This window comes from Dermacentor andersoni, chromosome 3, assembly GCF_023375885.2.
Source record: "Dermacentor andersoni chromosome 3, qqDerAnde1_hic_scaffold, whole genome shotgun sequence".
NCBI classification, from domain to species: Eukaryota; Metazoa; Arthropoda; class Arachnida; order Ixodida; family Ixodidae; genus Dermacentor; species Dermacentor andersoni.
In genome coordinates, this window is record NC_092816.1 from 237,071,109 (window position 1) to 237,092,725 (window position 21,617).

The 21,617-nt window shown below is 46.2% G+C and overlaps 1 protein-coding gene across 2 annotated transcripts in view; it reads right to left on the reverse strand.

Moving 5' to 3' along the window:
• LOC129386004 (uncharacterized) overlaps nucleotides 1-21,617 on the reverse strand; it is a 162,231-nt gene that overhangs the window by 12,865 nt on the left and 127,749 nt on the right. The window contains exon 5 of one of the 2 annotated variants that reach the window (XM_055073199.1): nucleotides 16,589-16,642. The exons of the other annotated variant lie outside the window; for it this stretch is intronic. Coding sequence (XP_054929174.1) covers nucleotides 16,589-16,642 — 54 coding nt within the window. The remainder of the gene's footprint in view (nucleotides 1-16,588; nucleotides 16,643-21,617) is intronic. 2 annotated transcript variants of the gene reach the window in all.

Below are 21,617 nucleotides of genomic sequence, written 5' to 3' on the forward strand. Positions count from 1 at the left end.
TTATGGAATATACCGCAGAAAGAAGCCCGCAAGAAAGAAGAGCTGCGTCCCCGTTGCTAGGTGGCATAGGCTCTTCGGAGCATGCGCAGAGCGGTGTCCATCTGAGACCTACTGCAAGCCGCTTTGTGTAAACATTTTAACGGTTCAACCGGTATAGTGTAGAAAGTAACCTCTATATTTAGTCAAAGGCGATCAATATTATGTGCCCACACTAAAGTTAAAGGGTTAAAGATTATTGCAATCTATAGTTTTGGTGCTCGCCTACTTACCTTTAATAGAAGGTAAATTTGGCAAGGTTAATCTTTCACTTACATATTAAAAGTGCACAAATTTGTGAGAATATGCCCCTTTAATAAACGTTACCGTGCTAAGAGTGTAGGAGCTGTTGGTCCAGGATTTGTGCACCGCATCCCTCACATCACGCAAACATGTCCGTACGTGTTAATTGTCTGACCGACGCCCCAGAAGCTCCTGTGAAACGCTTATCGCAATGAAGCAAGGAGAGCCTCCCGCTCACGCGCCAAGACCACGCCGGTGTCCAAACGCGTGAGCGGCGCGCGCTGAAGCTCAACGCCGGGGGCACCATGACTGCGGAGACAGGAGAGCCCGCCGGGGCTAAGCGGCAACGCCGACAACACCCTGCAGTGCGAAAGCGCGAAGCGGACCCACACGTCGTGCCCGCCGTGAGCTTGCTGCAGTACGCGATGCCGATGCAAGGCGAGAACGCCGACAAGGCTCGGTAGTTCTAACTGCTGCTGCTCGCGGTCGTCGAGTTCTATCAGTCCATGTGCGTCTGCGCACTTCTCGTCATTCGTGTCTACTTAGCCAGATTATGTTCGCTGCAATTCATACTGACTTTGTGTGATATTAACATAGTCGATCGTAGTTTTGGCACGTTATATCACGTGAGATATTTAGAATTAGTTAGCACGTCATCATATGTCAAAGATTAGGTTGATCCTGATGATAGTATATTAAAAAAATGATGGCTCTCCCCTAATCAGGAGTAGATGTAAGCATGAAATGGCTACCGGCAAAGCAGGTTGGTTGGTTGGAGTGATTACGACAATTAAAACCATCTCACAGCCATCCGCGGCGCGCCGGACGCTACTGGCTTGGTCACGCAGCGTGGCGCCATCTCTCGAAGGAGGTCGCACAAAACCCGTGCTGCGGAACTGACGGACCGCTGGCGTAGAAAAGGGCACAGACAACCCTGTCTAGAAGTTACAGCTTGAGTGATATTGTAAACAAACGTAAGGAAGAACTCGGAAGCAATATTCTTGTAACTCGTTTGCGTAGTAACTAGCGTTTGTAATGCGGTGCTGTACAAAGAGTTGGGAGCCAAATACCGAGTTCTCTTGAGTTTTGACTGGCTGCGCGGATGTTCTCGTCTGAGTGCCCGGATAACGGCACTGGCTTTGGCTGAAGTTCCCTTGATGTTCGCTGACAACGGGAACTAAAAGCATTTCGTGCTTAAAATTGATTTCAACGTTCCTCCTACTCCTCTCACGAGAGAAAGGACGCAATAATTTGTGGTGAGCAGTGACCCGGCCGCTATCTCAGTCTCAGGAATGCTTTGTTTTTCTCAAATCAAACTGGAAGTTTATTTGTCTTCCAACTTTTAAAAGCGAAGCTTTCCTTTGCAAACCTCGCCAGTTTTCGTGATGGTGAACGCTGCGGCCTGGCAGTTCCTTTGGCGAGGAAGGGCAACTAATCACAGCGGACTAAGGTTCAGCGGATGGGTTCCTTGCGGCGCCACTAGATGGCGCTTGCCTCCGCGCATAAGTTGGCCTCCGCGGTGGCCTCCGCGATTTTGTGGCGAATGGACGTGCTTTTCGGGGCTCCGTGGTGGAGACGAAGTCATAAGTCTTTGTGTATGCTTTGAGCTTGCTTCTGTTTTTATTGGCTGGTTTTATGCGTTTACATAGGAATTTGGGTGGTTTTATTTTTCTTTCCTTTTCTTGTACCTAGTATTTCGGGTCCGCGAGTGTGCTTCGTGTACGTTTGTTTTGCAGAATGCTTAGAGCGTCCTTTCGTGCCACTTGCTCCAACACGTGCAGCTGGGTGGGACGTTGAGTGTTTATAGTCTTTAAGTGGTAACTTGGAAGTGGCACGACAAATAGCTATTAGTGGTTTTACTGTGCGTGTTTTGGTAGAAAAGTGAGAGCGTGGCCGCGTGGTTTAGCGCGTGCGAGAGCGTGACATACCTTCGGTCTCCGCGGCATTTATTGTTTTTGAAACAGTGGTGAGATTTGCTTTGTGCCATTTTGAGGATTTGGGTCCTGTACGGGCATATCGGTTTTTGCTAAAAAGCACGTGCTCTGCATTGATATAGTATTATAGTATTTGCATCAGTAGTAGCATTATTACAGTATTATAGCATTTGTAAAAAGATGTGCAATACATGGCGAGAAAGCCGGTAAAGCAGGCAATACGCGGGGGGTCCCTCAAGGCAGATGCGGAGACGGATGAGAATGGAGAGGGCGTCGAATCAACCAGCACACAATGTGATGTCGATACTAGGCTGCGAAAAATCGAGGCTTTCCAGAAAGAGTTTCTCAAACAGGTGCAAGAGCTCAAAAATGAGCTAAACAGGGTGCGTGATGCACGGCAGGTAGTTGAAAAGAGACTTAAAGCAGCCGAGCAAAAGCTGAATAGGGCCGCCATTGTGACCGACAATGTACGCGACAATGGAACGCAGACCCCCGACGCGATAGGCGAGGGAGGGTCAGCGAAGTACGTGGAACGCATGCAGGGTGATGAAGGGTTAGCTGGAAAGAGCGCCACCTACCTTGAGGCCGCCACGCGGAAAAAGCAGGAGCCCAGGGGACAATGCCCATTGTCGATTCCGAATCGCGCAGAAAAGGACAAAGGGAAGCAGGGAGAGGTGAGAGGGAGTGAAAGGGTGATTATCGCTGGTGACTCAAACCTGGCTGGGTGCTCAAAAGCAATTGTAGAGAGGGTGAAAGGCGACAAAAGAGTGGCGGTAGGGACATTTCCGGGGCGGACACTGGGTTCTGTCATGGAGCTAGCAAAAGAAAAGCTCTGGGAAATGCCCACGCGCGCAACCTTGTCATAGTAGCAGGTGGGCTAAATTACGTCCTAAACAGCAAAGGGCCAGGACTAGCCCAGCGCTTGGTGAAGGGGGTGGACGACTTGCGCGAGCTATCCCCACTTGTGCAGATTGTGGTTTGCACGGTGCCGGAGGTGCCTGTGCGTGACAGTCACGTACAAAGAGCCGTAGTAGCTGCTAATTAGGCAATATGGAAAATGAGCCGAGAGAAAGGCTTCGAGGTTGTCGAAGTAAACAGGGAGCTGAAAAGTTGTGGTGGCTTTAGACCTAACGGGCTCCACTTCAATTATAGGCTAGCACGAGAAGTGGGCTGGCGACTTGGCGGTCGCGCTGTTGCTTTTTTAGGGGGCCCGCGGGCGCTCAGGAGGTCAGAGTAGATAGTAATGAAGAAGGTCCCCTAGGGCAACATCAGAAGAGCATTGCCATCGATAATAAAGAAAGGAGGAAAGCAAGAAAAAGAGCTCGCCATGCAATAGGCTACATAAACATGCAGGGCGGCAGAAGAAAGAAAAAGTGGGCAGACATTGAGGAGCAGTTATATAGAGAACAAATAGGGGTGTATGCGGTTACAGAAACGTACCGTACAGTCCCAGAAGAGCCGCCAGTCGGAAAGAAGGGCAGGGGAAGTCGGAACGCTCATCCATCAGGGTGCCAAATGGAAAAGAATAAATTCACAATGTCAAGAGCATCTTTGGTTATCAGGTACAATGAGTGGGAGAGAAACTTGGCTGGGCATTACGTATTTGTGGACCGGAAAAAACCGCACAGAAAAGAATAAAGAGTTAGTGGAATGCATAAGCGCGGATATTAAGGGTTTCGGGAATGGTGCTGAAATGGTCCTATTGCCCACATGAATGCCCACATACAGGATTTAGATGGCTATACCGACAATAACGGGAAGTCAATGCTAGACTTTTGAGAGCAACATAACCTCGTGATCGTGAATACAGGGCCTAACTGTGAAGCACAGATCACGTGAGAAGTGGGAAACCGGCAATCGACCATTGATTACTGTCTGATGACAGAAGGAATTCATGATAAGTTGAGAGAAATGGTCATCGATGAGGAAGAATCTAGCAGCATAGCGAGTGACCATAAACCCATCATTTTGAAAATGGGATTTGTAGTTGGGAAAGAGAGCAAGGAGAGCAAAATGGCCAGTCCAAATTTGAACCCTGAACAAATAGCAAATATACTCACTAGAGTGGAGGAAGAACTTGGCAAATGGCCAAGTAAAGAGTGGGAATATGGTGGCCTTCTAAGTGTAATAATGACAGAAATACGGAAAGAGAAACAACATGGTCGTTGGAAAGCAAAAAAGAAACCGAAAAGCTGGGAGAACAAGGAGATACGAAAAGCGATCGCCGAACGACAGAGAGCATCTCGAGAGCACAGGCAGGCAAAGACGGCGCAGTTTCCGCAGGATGAAGTAACCAGTAAACGGGAAATATACCTGGAGAAATATTCTATGGTTCAAATATTGGTGCAAGCAAAATTAAAACGTGAAAGTGAACGTTGGTTGTCAGAAATACGTGAAAAAAAGAAGGCCGCACATAAAATATTTCGGAACCACATAAAATTATTAGGCAGGAAGTCAACAACGATACAATATATCCTAGACAAAGATTAAAGCAGACTGGAAGGAGCAGCGACAAAAAATTACATCCGAAAAATAACAGCCGAATTTTTGCGAGCCAATGACGAGGTTGTATTTGAAGAAAGAAAGAGTATCAAAGAGACCCAAGTCGAAAAGGAGCTAGTGCTGACAAATTTCAATTGGAAGAAACCGGAAACAAAAATTCCTAAGCGCAGGGCCACGGGGCTAGACGACGTTCCCGTTAGGCTGATTATTGAACTAGGAACAAAAAGTAAGGAAGCTCTGGTGAAAGCAGTGAAAAAAACATTAAAAGATAGACGAATACCAGGCAGATGACGACAAAGTAGAACGAATTTAATTTATAAAGGTAAGGGGGAGAAAAATAGAATTCACTGGTATAGACCATTGTGCAGAGAATATACAGGGTAGCAATGCAGGCAATCAAATGAAAGCTTCAAGCATGGGCAGAGAATAATGGCATTTTAGGAGAACTTCTGAATGGCTTCAGAATATGTAGGCGTTTAGATGATAACTTGTCTTTTCTTACTCAGTGTATTGAAATATCAAAAGCAGAAAGCAGACCGTTATATGTGGCCTTTTAAGACATTACAGGAGTCTATCGCAGCGTAGACCGCAACATTTTGTGGGATATTCTGGAAGGGGCAGGCTCAGGTGACGATTGTCTACAGCTTTTGAGAGAGATTTACCTAAAACAATTCCGTTTGCATTGAATGGGAAGGGATGAGGAGCGAGGAGAAAGTTTGTATCAACAAGGAACTGAGGCAGGGGTGCCCTTTATCCCCGCTGCTCTTAATGATGTACATGGTGAGGATGGAGAGGGCGCTAGAAGGAAGTAATATTTGGTTTAATCTTTCATACAAACAGGCGGGTAGAGTAGTAGAGCAGCAACTCCCAGGTTTATTTTATGCGGAGGACATTGTGTTGCTTGGTAACAAGCAAACTGATTTGCAGCTTCTGACTAATATCTGAGGGCAGGAAGGCAACAATGTAGGTTTGAAATTTACTATTAGAAAAGCAGGTGTTATGGTATTCAATGAGAACAGCGAACAGACGGCGGAGATACAGGGCCAGGAAATACCTCGGGTAAGAGAATATAAATATCTTGGTATACGGATAAACGAAGGCAATAAATATATGGAAACACAGGAAGAAACAAAAACTGTGAAGGGGAAGAGAAATGCAGCCATAATTAAGCACAGAGCGCTATGGGGATGCACTAGGTACGGGGTCCTCCGAGGTATGTGGAAAGGTGTAATGGTTCTAGGACTTAATTTTGGAAATGCGGTTGTTTCCTTTAAATTGAGGGTACAATCAGGACTCGGCGGAAACCAAAGGTCAGTGCGTCGCCTCGCATCGGGCGCTCACGGGAATACTACAAGTGAAGCTTTGCAGGGTGACATGGACTGGACTAGTTTTAAAGTTAGGGAAGCTCGAAGTAAAATTGAGTATGAAGAACGGCTGAGGAATATGTAAGAAAGTAGATGGACTGGGAGAGTGTTCAGGTACAGGAGAGTACAGGAAAAACATCGATTCACACTGGAGGAAAAGAACTAGGAAGCTTACCAGCAAGTATGCGGCCTGTAGAGTGGGCAACACAGCAACAAAGAAGGTCAAGCGGAAAGTCAGAGAGGCTGAAATAATCTCATGAGTGGCGGCAATGGAAAAGAAACCTGCCATGAGTAACTATTTAAGAGGAAAAAACGAAATCAGGAAAGAAACAATTTATGATAACTCAAAGGGAAGCTGTGGGAGAACTTTCGAAGTTAATCAACAAGCGTAAGACAGCTGACATAAGGAAGTATAATATGGATATAATTGAACATGCTCTCAGGAACCGAGGAAGCCTAAAAGCAGTGAAGAAGAAACTAGGAATTGGCAAGAATGAGATGTATGCGTCAAGAGACAAAGCCGGCAATATCATTACTAATATTGATGAGATAGTTCAAGTGGCTGAGGAGTTCCATACAGGTTTATACAGTACCAGTCGCACCGACGACGATAATGGAAGAGAGAATAGTCTAGAGGAATTCGAAATCCCACAGGTAACGCCGGAAGAAGTAAAGAAAGCCTTGGGAGCTATGCAAAGGGAAAAGGCAGGTGGGCAGGATCAGGTAAAGCAGATTTGTTGAAGGATGGCGGGCAGATTGTTCTACAAAAACTGGCCATCCTCTATACGCAATGCCTCAGGACTTCAAGCATACCGGAATCTTGGAAGACCGCTAACGTAATCCTAATCCATAAGAAAGGGGACGCCAAAGACTTGAAAATTTATAGACCCATCAGCTTACTGTCAGTTGCCTACAAACTATTTACTAAGGTAGTTGCAAATAGAACCAGGAACACCTTAGACTTCTGTCAAGCAAAATGCCAGGCAGGATTCTAGGCAGGCAGAGACATTAAGAGTATTGGTGGAAAAATTCTGGGAAGAGAGTGATACTACCTATCCATTACAGGCATAGGCAGCGGTTCAAGGTAGATGGAGACAATTGAATGGATGTATACGGGAATGCGAGAAGTAAAAGCCTGCCTGAGTAACCCAGGAAAGCTGGGTGACGGTTTTCCCCGCCCTGTTTCAAAGGGGATGCTAATAAATCATCATCATGATTACCATGATTGGTAAGAGGCGATTGGAAGTGGCAGAAATGTAGGGAGAGCACAAACAACGGATTTTACAAAACAAAGTTCCTAATAATGGTTCAGAAAGCTCGATGATTAGAATTCCTCGATGTATCTCTTTTTTCTGAAGATAGGTAGGACATTAGGCGAAATAATAATAAGAGCCTCGTGGCGCAGCCCGCCGCCCCGTTTCACCGGCGGCGCTCATAGCATCCATACATACATCCATCCATTCATCCACGGTAGCGGCGGCGCCGGCCATGCGGGGATAAGAAAAGAAAGCACAAGAAAACTTGCATTAGCGTAAGCTCTTGGGCAAGTTGGTGCATGATGAACTTGAAAAAGGGAGGTACCGTCCCTATCTAACACCTTTTCCTTGTGTACGAGTCCTTTGTGTTTCGCTGGTACCCCCCTTTTTTCAAGAAAACTTTCCTTCTCGCATCCGCGGCTCCCCGGTGATGAGGAAATGAACGCTTCTTGCAGATAGAATTGATGATGATGATGATATGTGGTGTTTAATGGCGCAAGGGCCAGGTTTGGCCAAAGAGCGCCATGACTAGTTGTGATGTTGACGATGTATTATGGAGATGTGACTTGGCTGTAAACTGGCCTAAAAATTGTCGCTGTAAAGTGCGTAAAATCTACGTGCTATAAAATTATGGCGATGAGTCATGACGAATACTTTGAACATTAAAATCCATCGTAAAAGAATGATGCAGAATAAAACATATATGAGATAATAAAAATACCTGGAGCACTGTTGCCTCACCGGAGCCCTTGAAACACAAGGGCCTAGAGGCACGTGCTATACAAAAGAGCTATCACAGCGCCATCCTCCGAAGAGAGGAGACGCTACGAAAATATGGGGCTAACAACATGCAACACAACATCTTTCAGGAAACTTAGGACTGCATTGGCGTCAAATAGCGGTTCTGGGCCGAGTAACATTACGGGATGAAGGGGGATCTGCTGCCGGTATGCTAAGGGAAAATGTTTCTTTCTGTCATATTCGGCTTCCCGACACTCCAGGAGGACGTGGAGGACGGTCAGCCTCTCCCCGCATCTACCGCAGGTTGGAGGCTCATTTCCAGTGAGTAAAAAGTTATGCGTGCCAAAAGTGTGTCCTATTCTCAGGCGAGAGAATAGGACATCTGTTCGCCGTGATTTTGTTACGGGGGGCCAAGAACCTAACTGTGGTTTTATCACGTGCAGTTTGTTATTTACTTCTGCGTCCCACATACGTTGCCAGTGGTTTCGCAGTTTTCTTCTTAAGAAAGGTTTCAGGTCTGTGACAGGGACTGCAGCTGTAGAATTAACAGTGTGTGATGCAGTTGATGTGGCCATCTGGTCCACTAGAACGTTACCCTGGATGCCGCTATGGCCAGGCACCCAGCATATAATTACATGCTGGTTAGATACATATGCTTTACATAGGACAGAATAGAGTTCGATTATTATAGGATTTTTGTGCTTACAGAACGACATCAAAGACTTCACAACACTAAGGGAGTCCGTATATATAACTGATTTTCTGAGTTTTGATTTCCTTATATGCTTCACGGTCGACAATATTGCGTAGGCCTCAGCCGTGAAGATACTAGTTTCGGGATGCAGTAAATCGGATTTCGAGAAGGATGGACCGATGGCTGCATATGACACCCCCTCGCGTGACTTCGATGCGTCTGTGTAAAACTCCGTGCAGGAGTGTTTGTATTGCAGTTCCCGGAAATGCATCTGGATTTCAATCTCTGGAGCGTGTTTTGTAACCTGCATGAAAGATATATCGCATTTTATCGTCTGCCACTCCCAAGGAGGTAGCAGCTTAGCTGGAGGCATTAGGCGGAGCTCGAGGAGTGGAACATGCATTTCATCACTAAGCTCTCTCACACGCAGCGAGAAAGGCTGTCTTATTGAGGGACGATTGCGAAAAAGTGTAGCATATGTCGTGTCATTAACGGTATTGAAACATGGATGTTGAGGATTTGAGTGGACTTTCAGAAAATATGCTTGGCTGATGTATGTTCTCTGCAGATGAAGTGACCACTCATTCGATTCTACATATAAGCTTTGTATGGGACTCGTTCTGAAAGCGCCAGTGGCCAGTCGGATTCCTAGATGATGCACTGGGTCTAGCATCTTTAGTGCGCTCGGGGAGGCAGAGTGATAAATTACGGCACCATAGTCAAGTCGCGATCGAATGAGGCTTTTATAGAGATTCATTAAACACTTCCTGTCACTACCCCACGTAGTCTGGGATAGAAGTTTCATTATGTTCATTGTTTTCAGACATTTTTCTTTAAGATGTTTAATGTGGGGGACGAAAGTGAGTCTGCAGTCAAGAATAACACCTAGAAACTTGTGCTCTTTGTTTACAGGTATTTGTTGTCCACCCAGTTCTAAGCAAGGGTCTGGGATCATTCCTCTCTTTCTTGTAAAAAGAACGCAAGTGCTTTTGTTAGGATTGATCTTAAATCCATTCCTGTCTGCCCACATTGAGACTTTGTTCAGGCCATGCTGTACCTGTCTCTCGCACACTGCGAGGTTACAGGATTTGAAAGCTAGCTGAATGTCGTCCACGTAGACAGAGTAAAAGATGGCCTGAGGTAATGAAGCGCGAAGCGTGTTCATCTTCACAATGAAGAGCGTGCAGCTGAGCACGCCTCCTTGGGGTACACCCGTTTCTTGCGTAAAAGGACGTGAGAGTGCATTGCCTACTTTTACCCGGAACGTACGATTTGACAGATAGCTTTCCATTATGTTAAGCATATTACCGTGGATGCCCATTTCTGACAGGTCTCTTAAGATTCCGTAACGCCACGTTGTGTCATAGGCCTTTTCCATATCGAGAAATATCGATAGGAAGAACTGTTTATGTATGAATGCCTCCCGAATATTTGCTTCAACACGTACGAGATGATCGGTTGTGGACCGCCCTTCTCGAAAGCCGCATTGATAAGGAGCAAGCATTTTGCTCATTTCAAGGAAATGGATCAGTCGCCGATTAATCATTTTTTCAAATACCTTACAAAGGCAACTTGTGAGGGCTATCGGGCGGTAACTTGCCACTGAGGAAGGGTCTTTACCTTGTTTCAAAACAGGGACCACAATAGCTTCCTTCCATGCGGTTGGAAGGTACCCTGCATCCCAGATGGTGTTGAAAAGTGCGAGTAGTGTAACTTGCGTGTCATCGTGTAAGTTTTTGAGCATTTCATACATAATTCTGTCAGATCCGGGTGCAGAGCTCTTGCATGAGCTCAAGGCAGCTTTCAACTCAGCAATACTGAATGGGCAGTTGTAGGATTCACTCTGTGGACATTTTCTTTTGAGTGGCTTACATTCTTCTATTTGCTTATATTTCAGGAAGGATTTCGAATAATGTTTTGAACTTGACACACTCTCAAAGTGCTCCCCAAGTGAGTCTGCCTGATGTTGCAGCGTATCACCCTGTGTGTTTACCAGAGGGAGTGAATATGTTTGTCTCCCTCTAATTCTATTTACGCGGTTCCAGACTTTCGCCTCATCTGTAAACGAGTTGATGTTCGATAAAAACTTTTGCCAGCTCTCTCTTCTGGCCTGTCGGCGGGTTCTCCTGCCTTGAGACTTAACTTTCTTAAAGTTAACGAGATTCTCTGCAGTGGGCGAAGCGCGTAGCAACCCCCACGCTTTGTTTTGATTCCTACGTGCGACTCTACATTCATCGTTCCACCACGGGACATGCCGTTTGCATGCCGATCCACTTACTTCACGTATGCATTTAGATGCGGCATCTATAATAAAAGCTGTAAGGTAATCCACAGCAGCATCAATTTGTAACAAGGACATGTCATACCATGATATGCTAGTTATGGTTCGGAATTTCTCCCAGTCGGCTGTGTCAACCTGCCACCTAGGAGCCTGTGGTAGATATTCGTTTTGTTTAAGTGTTCTTAATAGTATGGGGAAGTGGTCGCTTCCGTAAGGATTGTTCGCAACTTCCCACTCCAGTTCAGGCAGTATAGTCGGGGAAACTATGCTGAGATCAATTGAGGAAAAGGTATTATTTGCAAGACAGTAATAAGTGGGTTTCTTCTTATTCAAAAGGCACGCACCAGAAGAAAAAAGGAACTGTTCAACAAGACGACCTCGCGCATCTATACGACAGTCACCCCACAGGGAGCTGTGCGCATTGAGATCGCCGAGAACAACGTAAGGTTCTGGCAATTCGTCTATAAATGACTGGAATTCATGTTTGTTTAATTTGTAGTGTGGGGGTACGTAAAGCGAGCTAATGGTGATGAGTTTGTTTAGGAGGACAGCTCGAACTGCCACTGCTTCAAGAGGCGTTTGGAGCTGTAAATGTTGACACGCAATGCTTTTGTGGATAACTATAGCTACACCTCCCGATGATGCGAGAGCATCATCGCGATCTTTGCGAAAAGTTATATACTGTCGGAGAAAGTTTGTGTGTTTTGATTTTAGGTGTGTTTCCTGTAAACACAGCACTTTTGGATTGTGTTTGTGTATGAGTTCTTGTACGTCATCCAGGTTTCTAAGAAGACCTCTGACGTTCCATTGAATAATTTGTGTATCCATATTTATTTTAAATAAGTACTGTGTCTACGGAAAGGGAGGTGATGCCTTAGGTTACAGAGCTCTTTCGAGGCCCTGTAACCGGGGTTTTGTTTTTTCTGGAGCGCTCGAGGGAACCTCGCCGCTCCTTAGGCGCTTGCTGCGCCGTAGGTATAGGTGTTGTGTCCATTGCCTCTTGTGAGGCGCCGGACACGCGCTCTTGCGAGCGAGAAGTTTTTCGTGAGAGTCTCACCTCGGAAGGCAAGACCCCTGCGCCCACCAGCCCTGAGGTCGATGGGGCTCCCTGCGGGATTTGGCTGCGCCGGCTGTTGCCAGCGCTGGGAGGGGCCGGGAAGGTCGAGGCAGCCTCAGCTGCGCCTACCTTCGTGGCCGCTATCGGTCCTGCGGGATCGCTGCGTGCAGCGCAGGTTGCCGCAGATAACTCTTGTGGGACCAGCAACCCAAGGGTAGCCGGGCCTGGTTGCTGGTTGGATGGAGTAGGCTTACCTACTTCCACCCTGGGGGCAGGAGCCAAAGGTGCCTGCTCGCTGCACGCGGGCAGGGCACTCGGCGATTGCCGCTGCGACGCTGCCCCCCGACGCGCCGCATCAGCATAAGGTGTGTTGTGGAATGGAGAGCACCTTTTACGGGCTTCCTTAAATGAAATATTTTCTTTGACTTTAAGGGTGATTATATCTTTTTCTTTCTTCCAGTTCGGACAGGAGCGTGAGTAAGCTGGATGGTCACCACTGCAGTTCACACAGTGAGGTGTGCCACTGCAGTTCTCGGAGGGGTGGCCCTGCACTCCACACTTTGCACAAGTTGTCTGACCACGGCAGCTCTGCGAGCCATGGCCGAACCTCTGACATTTGAAACACCTTCTAGGGTTGGGGATATATGGTCGAACATTTAATCTGATGTATCCTGTTTCAATCGTTTCTGGCAGAACGCTGGATGAAAATGTTAGGATAAGATGTTTAGTGGGGATTTCCTTGTTGTCTCGTCTAATTTTAATACGTTTTACGTCAGTAACATTTTGTTCTTTCCACCCTTCCAGGAGTTCAGTTTCTGTCAAGTCTAGGAGGTCTGCCTCTGACACGACTCCCCGTGAGCTGTTCATTGTTCGGTGTTGTGAAATAGAAATTGGTATGTTACCAAATGTCACAAGACTGCCAAGCTTCTCATACTGATGTTTCTGAGGGATCTCAAGGAGAAGGTCACCGCTAGCCATTTTTGTTACCTTATAACCTGACCCTAAGGCTTCGGTCAAAGATTTTGCTACTGTGAATGGTGAAATAAATCTAGCTTGTTTTTCAGGATTCTCACTGTGTACTACGTGGTATTTTGGGTAGGTCTCTTTCGTGCGGTTGAAACAAGTGCTTAAGTCTTCGGTGCGTCCCCTCTTCTGAGGGTGACGATCAAGTAGGCGGGGAAATGCGGGTGTTCCCATGGTATTTCGGTTTGTGTTCGGCAGCAATGGCGGCCACCCACCACGGAGCCCAACATGGGGACGCTGCAGGCCTTAACGCGTAAGGCTGCAGGCGCCAGCCGTACATTGCTACTATAACCTAATATATTATACCCAAGGGAGGGCAGATACACAAGGTTAACCCTTGCCGCCGTGGAGAAAGGAAGTAATAAGAAGTGAACAGAAGACAGGAAAGATGTAAAAGTGGGAGAGAAAGTCGAAGATTGGAGAGGAGGACAGGAAGAGGCGACTACCGATTTCCCCCGGGTGGGTCAGTCCGGGGGTGCCGTCTATGTGAAGCCGAGGCCGAAGAGGTGTGTTGCCTCCGCCGGGGGGCCTTAAAGGTCCAAACACTCTGCATCGGCTCAACCCCCAGGATCCCCTTTTCCCCAGACACGGCTAAGCCGCGCACGGCTACACGCGGGAGGGTCCAACCCTCGTGTGCTCGGGTCCGTGGTGTCGCAACACACCAAACGCCTGCTGACGCAGACGCCCCTGCGGGGGCAGATAGAATTGCATCGCGCTGCGCCACGTACTGAAACCATGCTGCCTCTGAAACCATGATGCGTTCAAGGCATCCCCCGTCCTACCCGCTAACATAGTCAGCAGCTCCGCATAACAAAAGGCTCGCTATGATTTATGTGCGCCCATGCTTGTTTTAAATTATGGGCTAATACGTTCCATAACCACGATCTGATTATTAGGAACGTCGTAGACGGGGACTCAGGACAGTTTGGGCTACCTGGGATTCTTTGACCTGCACTTAAATGAAAGGTACTCCGGTGTTCTCGCATTTCGTCTCCATTCAAATGCGGCCGCCATGGCCGGGATTTCATCGCGCGGCCTCGTGCATAGCAGCCCAACAGCATGCCCACTAAGTAACCACGGCGGGTTGTGTGTGTGCGTGTGTGCATGCGCGTGCATGCGTGCGCGTGTGCGCGCACGTGCACGCTCTTGTTTCGGCTTTTTAATGCACTCACACAAAACTTCGCTGCGCATATATTCCAACTCGTTGACTCTGGTGCACTTTTGAGTATACAATTCCTTTACATCCTTATTTCTTCACAGTAGTATAGCGCATGTGTGCAGAAAGACTTTCCATATACTGAAAACACAGCCCATACAACAGGCCCATGACAGGAAAACAAAGGCGTTGTCTATCAACTGTTGTTTTTATTAGAGGAATGTAAATATATATAGGAATATGAAGCTGGATAGCCGGCGTAACAAAAACAAAAGAAAATTCGCCAATGATTACGATACTCCCTAATGCGAAATTTCAGAGTAGCCGTACACGTGTTTTCACTTCGAGATGCTGGCGCCGACAATCTTTCTCGTGCGGCAGATCGCAAACAGAGCGAAGGATGGCGCGACTGCCAGGCTAATCGGGAGATTGCAAGAAGTGCGTGGGTAGCGCGCTGGCGCGATTCACAGCAGCCGCCGCACGCAACCTCCGCTCATGCAGTGCTTTGTTTCCATAGAGACTACGCACGCCCCTCTGGCGCCATCACCTACCAACCATCTCCGAAAAGCCCTCTGTGCGCGGCACTACGCTTTTCTTCTCACACTTTCGCCATACCATTGTCCTCCGCTTTCCTCCTCGCGCTCCATTTGCTCTCGCCGCTTTTTTCATCCCCGGCTGGGATCGGCGTTGGCTCTCATTTTTCGCTGTGATCGCTCGCTTGGTTACGAGGTAGGACGCCGACGGTCGCCGCAGGAACGGGCGCCTAAGAGCGGCACTCTAAAACGAAAGCTGAGAGTTATCAGGCACCGAATGAGCTACGGCCGGCCGGCAACTTTCACTAACTGCACTTTTCAGGCGGGCAGACTGAAGAAATTTCTAAACAAGTTCAAAAAGCCAGGAAACAACAAAGAACAAGAGAAAGGAAGGTAACAATCAGCAGAAGCATGAAGTGGGCGAGTTGGTTTTGCATACTTGAAGAAATGAGGGCTACGAAGACGCGGAATAGAGGAGGAACATGTACGACGGGCAAGGCGTTACTTCCTACTAAATGTTTTCTTTAATAAACAGGATTTTGTATAGATACCACCTAGAATAGCAGATAGGGATGTCGTGATGTCACGGTGGTGCTATTCTAGGTTGTATCTATATAAAATCCTGTTTCTTCAAGAAAACATTTCGTTGGAAGTAGCACCTTGTCCGTCGTACATTTTCCTCCTTTAGTCCGCGTCTTCGTAGCGCTCATTTCTTGAAGGTAAGAATAACATACACATGTAAGAAACTTAGAGCCAGAGAGACAACATAAACAAAAGTAAACGTGATAATAGTGAATGAACTGTGATGAGTGATAATGTGTGCAAAAATCAAGCTAATGTTAGCTGTCCAGATGTATAATCTCTTTGTCGTGCGTAGTAGAAGAGAGCGTACCCTCGGCAAATCAAATAAAACATATACTGATATTTCGGCACTCCTACGGGTACTTTCATCAGAACGAAGGGCCCTCTCCTATATCTATTCAAAAGATTTACGTCAGGTGCATATATAATCGGTATTGCTGTGCATTCGTTTCGTGGTCAAGGCACTCGTACAGGCGCCAAAACGTCAGTATATATTTTCTCTCATTTGGGTTTCGTATGGGTGCTTCTTTCTACTGTGACCCTCGCCATAGGAGCTTTCGTCAAACCTTTTATTACTTTGATATGCAATCAAACGCACGAGGTGCTAATCCAAGGGGAACCTTTTTTTAACAATATGCGCTTCCCAAACTTGACGCGCTTGATGTTGGCGGTACTTGCGAAATGCGCGGGCCCTATCAAAGAGAGATGAACATCCGCACGTTTCACAGTGCATGGTCACGGTGCTGCCTGCGTCCTTTTTTTTAGGGAGTAAATATTCACGCAGCCTGTCGTTTCGAAACTTTATTCCCAGTTTGTCATACAGCAGCTTTTCCACAAGAGAAGGGTACTCATAAACGACATTCCCCTTAAAGGCCACAATAAGATTCCTTTTTTTCTTCGTTCTTTTCTGTTTCTCTTTTTTATTCGTAAGCTGCTTTCACTTAATCATCACTATTTACACGTCTGCGTAAGGTTGCCATTCGGCTGGGCACTGAAAACACAAACTACTGAAGAAATATGCGCTGCACAATGTTAATATCGCCATCTTGGGGCAACCTTAGAAAGAGTGAAACTATGTGATTTAAATGTTTTTAAATTATGTCGAAGTACACATGAAGCATAACCATACCTAGGTTTATGTTTTATGTGTATGGCTTGACTGTGCATGTAGGACAAAAATCCTCACCCATGTTTGTTCAACCAGTTTCATCTGCTCAACAGGAACCACGTCTGTACCAAGCTGAAAGAATCCGGGAATCGCATGCTTACTTATCTTAATAGCGTGCGCGTATGCGCACACACGCACATGCACAAACGAAAACTACGCGCTGCGGTTCACATGTCGCATATACCTGAAGCTGAGAGCAGTCATCACATCTTGCATGTACCATGTAGCTGAGAGCAAATCATCATCATAAGCAGCAGCAGCCACAGATGCGGCCTTTTATCGGTCCTTGCCATCTGCACTCCCACCAGTCAAGCGTCAACGGACTATTCCTGCAATTTCTCAAATTTCAAAGCACCAGCTAATCATCGGGTGCTCACCACTGCGTTTATTTCGCCTTGGCATCCATTAGATCACTATTATCAACGTACTGGGCCTCTCCACCAACCACCGCGACTAGGGCGCTACTTTTCTGTATCTCTTTTTCACCGACTTGATCGGTGAATAGACACCACCGTCTATTCACCGTTGCATCTCCTCTATGGAAGCGAACGTTCTTTGCTCCTCGGTACTTTAACTCCCGATGCTCTAAATAAAGTTGTTTCTCTCTCTTTCCCGATGTTTTAAGCTCATTCACTGCGTACGCTCGCGATGTCACAGGGAAGGTTGACATAGACCGTCTCATAGTGCCTCAAGTTTTCCAAAAATCTGTGTATATTCACAGCCACAGGAACCTTGTTGCTCCCTGGTATCCTCGTGATGATTTGTTCTTCCCACGTATGAACGTATCCGGAAAGCTTATTCCACCGTGATAGTCCCCGCAGAGTGCTACGCCAAGTCACCGGATTTACGTGTGAAATTTAACTAGTCAATATAGCGTGGTGTACTCGACCACCCTTCGCAATCGTTCACGTTGACAGACATAAGCCGAGCGTCCCAGCCACCTCTGTTCTATCCTGAACAAGCATTAGTTCTGTCCTGGCCAAACACACCTATTTTTTCCTGCCTTTGAACGCTACGCCTATCATTTTTCGTTTCTCTCCCTCGACGTGAGATTCGGTCCCATATGTTAGTGCCGGTTGAATACAGTCCTTGTACACTCCTTTTCAAGGATAGTGGTAAGCTGTAGGTTACGAGAGCCTGATGCTTGACGTAGGCGCTCCATTACATTTTTATTCTTATTTAGATTTATTTTCCAAGTGTCCTAGTCCATTATGACTAACTGGCCTAGGTACACATATTAAAGCGATAATTTTCTGTAGCTACTTCGCCAATTTCTGCTAGAGGCAGGCAGATCTTGCTCAAAAATAAATCCACCAGAGCCCATCTCACGATGACTGCCGATGTTAACACGATTAGTATTCAAGCAATGTAGCGATAAAACACATTGCCGAATACGCATATATTTAGAATCTGCAGTGGTCATTTTGAGATTGCCATCCCTTCAGCTATAATCGACGCACACTGTCTCCGGAATCGGCCATTTTGCTGTGACACACGCTGGCGAAGGTCAGCCTTGACCATGATGATATGACGACCATGGTCTGAAGGCGGCGTGTTGGTGGCAATGACATGCTGCAGAAGAAATAACGATGACAGCATGACGGCAATGGGATTGTAACGAAGAAGAAGACAGCCGAAACGCCAGCAGCACGTTCAACGCAGTGCGCGAGACAGCGCTGCACCAGAACCAGTGCTCTTCGCTGCGACCCTTTCTGTATTCACGGCCCACGTCCAAAAAATCTTTCTTCAAGCGGTCGAGGTGATGCAGTCTCCACAACGCCTACACGCCGGAATTCCGATCCCGCACGCTACCGTCGATCATGCCAGTCGATGCGGCCGAGCAGACGTCACCAACAGTTGTTCTTTGCTCCGGCGCGCTTTGCCAAAGAGATCTCGCTGTGGTCAGTGGCAAAGACTTCCCCGACCATGAAGTAGAGAAATGGCGCACATGGTACGAGAAAGTGAGCATGCACAATCGATGGAACGATAGCACGAAGTTGATCCACGTCATATTTTACCTCTCAGACGTGCACACTTGAATTGAATGAATGAATTGAATTTATTTGCATAAAATATATATAAGTTTATGGAGGATATAAGAAAAAAGTTGCAAAAGAGCAACTTGACCAGTCCTTACACCTGGTACTTCTCGTATAAAAACCACGAAACGGACTTTCAGACCTTTCAAAGCATCGTTCTTTGACCTTCTCGGCCGCCCAGCCGTCCGGAAGCTTTGTGCCGAACAATGTTTGCGAGCTAGGCCCCAACACCCTTGTGAGACATTTATGAGTTATATCGAGGACGTCGTCGACGTGTGCAAGTATTTCTCATGCTTCAATGACAGAGGGTGCTTTCAGCGCACAATAAAGGATATCGACAATGACGTCTTTAAAATGCTTCTCGCGGGCCTCGCAGTCGTCCCTGACTACTCGCCGCCGCCGCCGCCACCGCCGCCGCTCTCCTTGCTCTCCTTGTCTCCTACTTTCGCGGGTTTGTTCGTAATTTCATCTCTATCTTGTCACCTCTAACACATCTCCTTAGTAGCATTAGCGATATATTGTTATCGTCTTCTGAGTGCCACCACGTGTTCTCTACTCCCTCGCCATCTCCTAACTTCTCCACTTATTTTCAACAAATCTTGTTTAATGCAAATCGCGTAAGATGAGTTTTCGTTAGACAAGATCAAGGTATTGGATCAAGGTGTTGCAGTGAGTGTTATCTAGCTGCCGGTAAAAAAAACATACCAAGATTACAGTTCATAAGTTCGTTTACAGTAAGAATGGTATAGTTAGGTAATAACTGTTTGGTAATAAAATGGTTAGGACTAAAACTAATTATTTTAACAACCTCGTTTTGTAATACTTGTGATGATTGTAAGTGGGTAGCATACGTAATGCCCACGCATGCAATACTGTCACGTGGTAGTGACGTTAAAGAACAGAGTAGCAATACTGTGAAAGACAAAACTAGCTTTTATTTGGCGAACCTGTTCCCACAAAGCAGGCTACACTTAAAGCACAACGAGAGCGGCGAACACAGTCGGCGATTGTCGAAAATCTGATCAACGGGTCAAGTGCGTCGGCTTTTATAGATCAGTCCTCGAATGTTCCCGAGTAATCGCTGGGACCCGCATGCCTTCCAGAAAGTTCTACGCCATTCGCGTCGCGCGTACATGCAGTCAGATTACACAAGGTTCGGCGACAACAGACAGCGGATAGAAGCATCGATAACATTCTAGAAATTTCCGATACATTTAGACGCGTCCTGCGCTGAGAGATAACATTTCGTGGACGGTAAAAGCGCTCACGCACAAAAGATAAACAAGTTCACGTGTCATTACAATAGTTTATATGTGAATGGATAAATGAGTACTATAAAGAGGGTGGTGTTTTATGGCTGAATACATATCGAGCTTTCAAAAGTGTCCTTATTCCGTTGGTTGCTTTCTTCCTACTGTGAGCTATGTGTTGATGAAATTAAAGGTTAGAACGAAATTCTACTCCCAAATAGTTACACGAGGCAGTATGGGCGATAAGAATATTACCACGGTAGAGCGGAGGAATGAACGCGGATGGGCGCTGGCGGGACCTGAATGAAACAGATTGAGTCTTAGACGAGTTTATATCGAATTGGTTAATAGTGCACTAATTTACCACGTTGTTTAATATGCTGGGCAGTCGTCGCAAGAAAAACACGAGACTTGAAGGAAGAGACAACACGAAGCGGTACTGGATACTGACGATTTAATGAAACGAATGCCAAGTTTTTATAGATCAGACACACGTGTGCACCCGGCAAGCAAAGTAAAAACCAATGAAGAACACCGAGCGACTTCAAACAGATGTCTCTACACTGCCTCTACTGCCTATACAATCTTTCTTCCCAGCTGGCCATATTATCTGCCGATTATCTCAGCCTGATGTGCTGCTGTCCTTTGTTTTCAAAGACAGATTATCGGCAGAAAAAAGGGCCTGCTGAAAAGAGAGATTGTAGAGGCAGTGGCCATGCGACGCTTTAACGATGGTGATTGCGTTAGCTAGCCTTCAGTTGCGGCTTCTCAGAAAGAACTCTTGTTTCTTTCCATGTGATACACACGTGTTCGCTGCCTCAGTAGTCTGTCAGCGTTTTCTTAGTATTTGTATAGAACCTCTGTTTAAGGTCACGCTGTGTTTTTTGTTGGTGTTTACGTTGCTTTCCGGATACACACGTGTGTCTGATCTCTAAAAGCTTGACGTTCGTTTCAATGAATCATGCGTTGTCAGTACAGCGCTTGCTATTGTCGAATTGTCATGTCAATGACAATGTCATTGTCATGTCATGTCAATTCCTATTGTCAAGTCTCCTGTTTTGCTTGCGGCAACTTCCCAAAATCCTGAATCACCAACTGGCCTGCACCCACACTCTGCCATGTGACGTTGTTTAAGTCAGTATTAAGTTTCCAAACTAGGTTGCTTACACAATTGTCAGAGTTAAAATAGTTGTGTCCTCTGCATAAAGAATGTAGTTAGAAGAAAGCAGGCAATTAGGTAGGCCGTCAACATATATTAAAAACAAGAGTTGGTCAAAAATGGTTCTCTGGGGTACGCCAATGTTTGTTATCATCGATTTAGAAAAAAGACCATTAAATCTTGCTGTTCGTGTTCTATCTTTTAAGTAATTTTCTATTAAAGTTAGAGCACGACCTCTTATTCCGATAGATTCAAGTGTAAAGAACAAAACGCGACGGTTAATTTATCAAGTGCTTTAGTTAGATCCACGAACACTGATCCAGCATACGTGCCCCTATTGATTGCCATCTTTGATTGTTCAGTTAGGGCGATGTGAGCGAGTTCGGTTGAATAGCCCTTGTGGAAGCCGAATTCAAATGGTCAAAGAATAATTAATTTAGATACGTAATAATTTAGGCACCTTTCTACCAGCCGTTCAATAGCTTTGTTGCAAAAGGGTAGAATGCATATTCGTCAATAATTAGTAATCAAGGCACGGTTATCCTTTTAAAATACAGGAGTAATCCTAGCTTGTTTTAGTTCTCGTGGGAAAGTTGCAG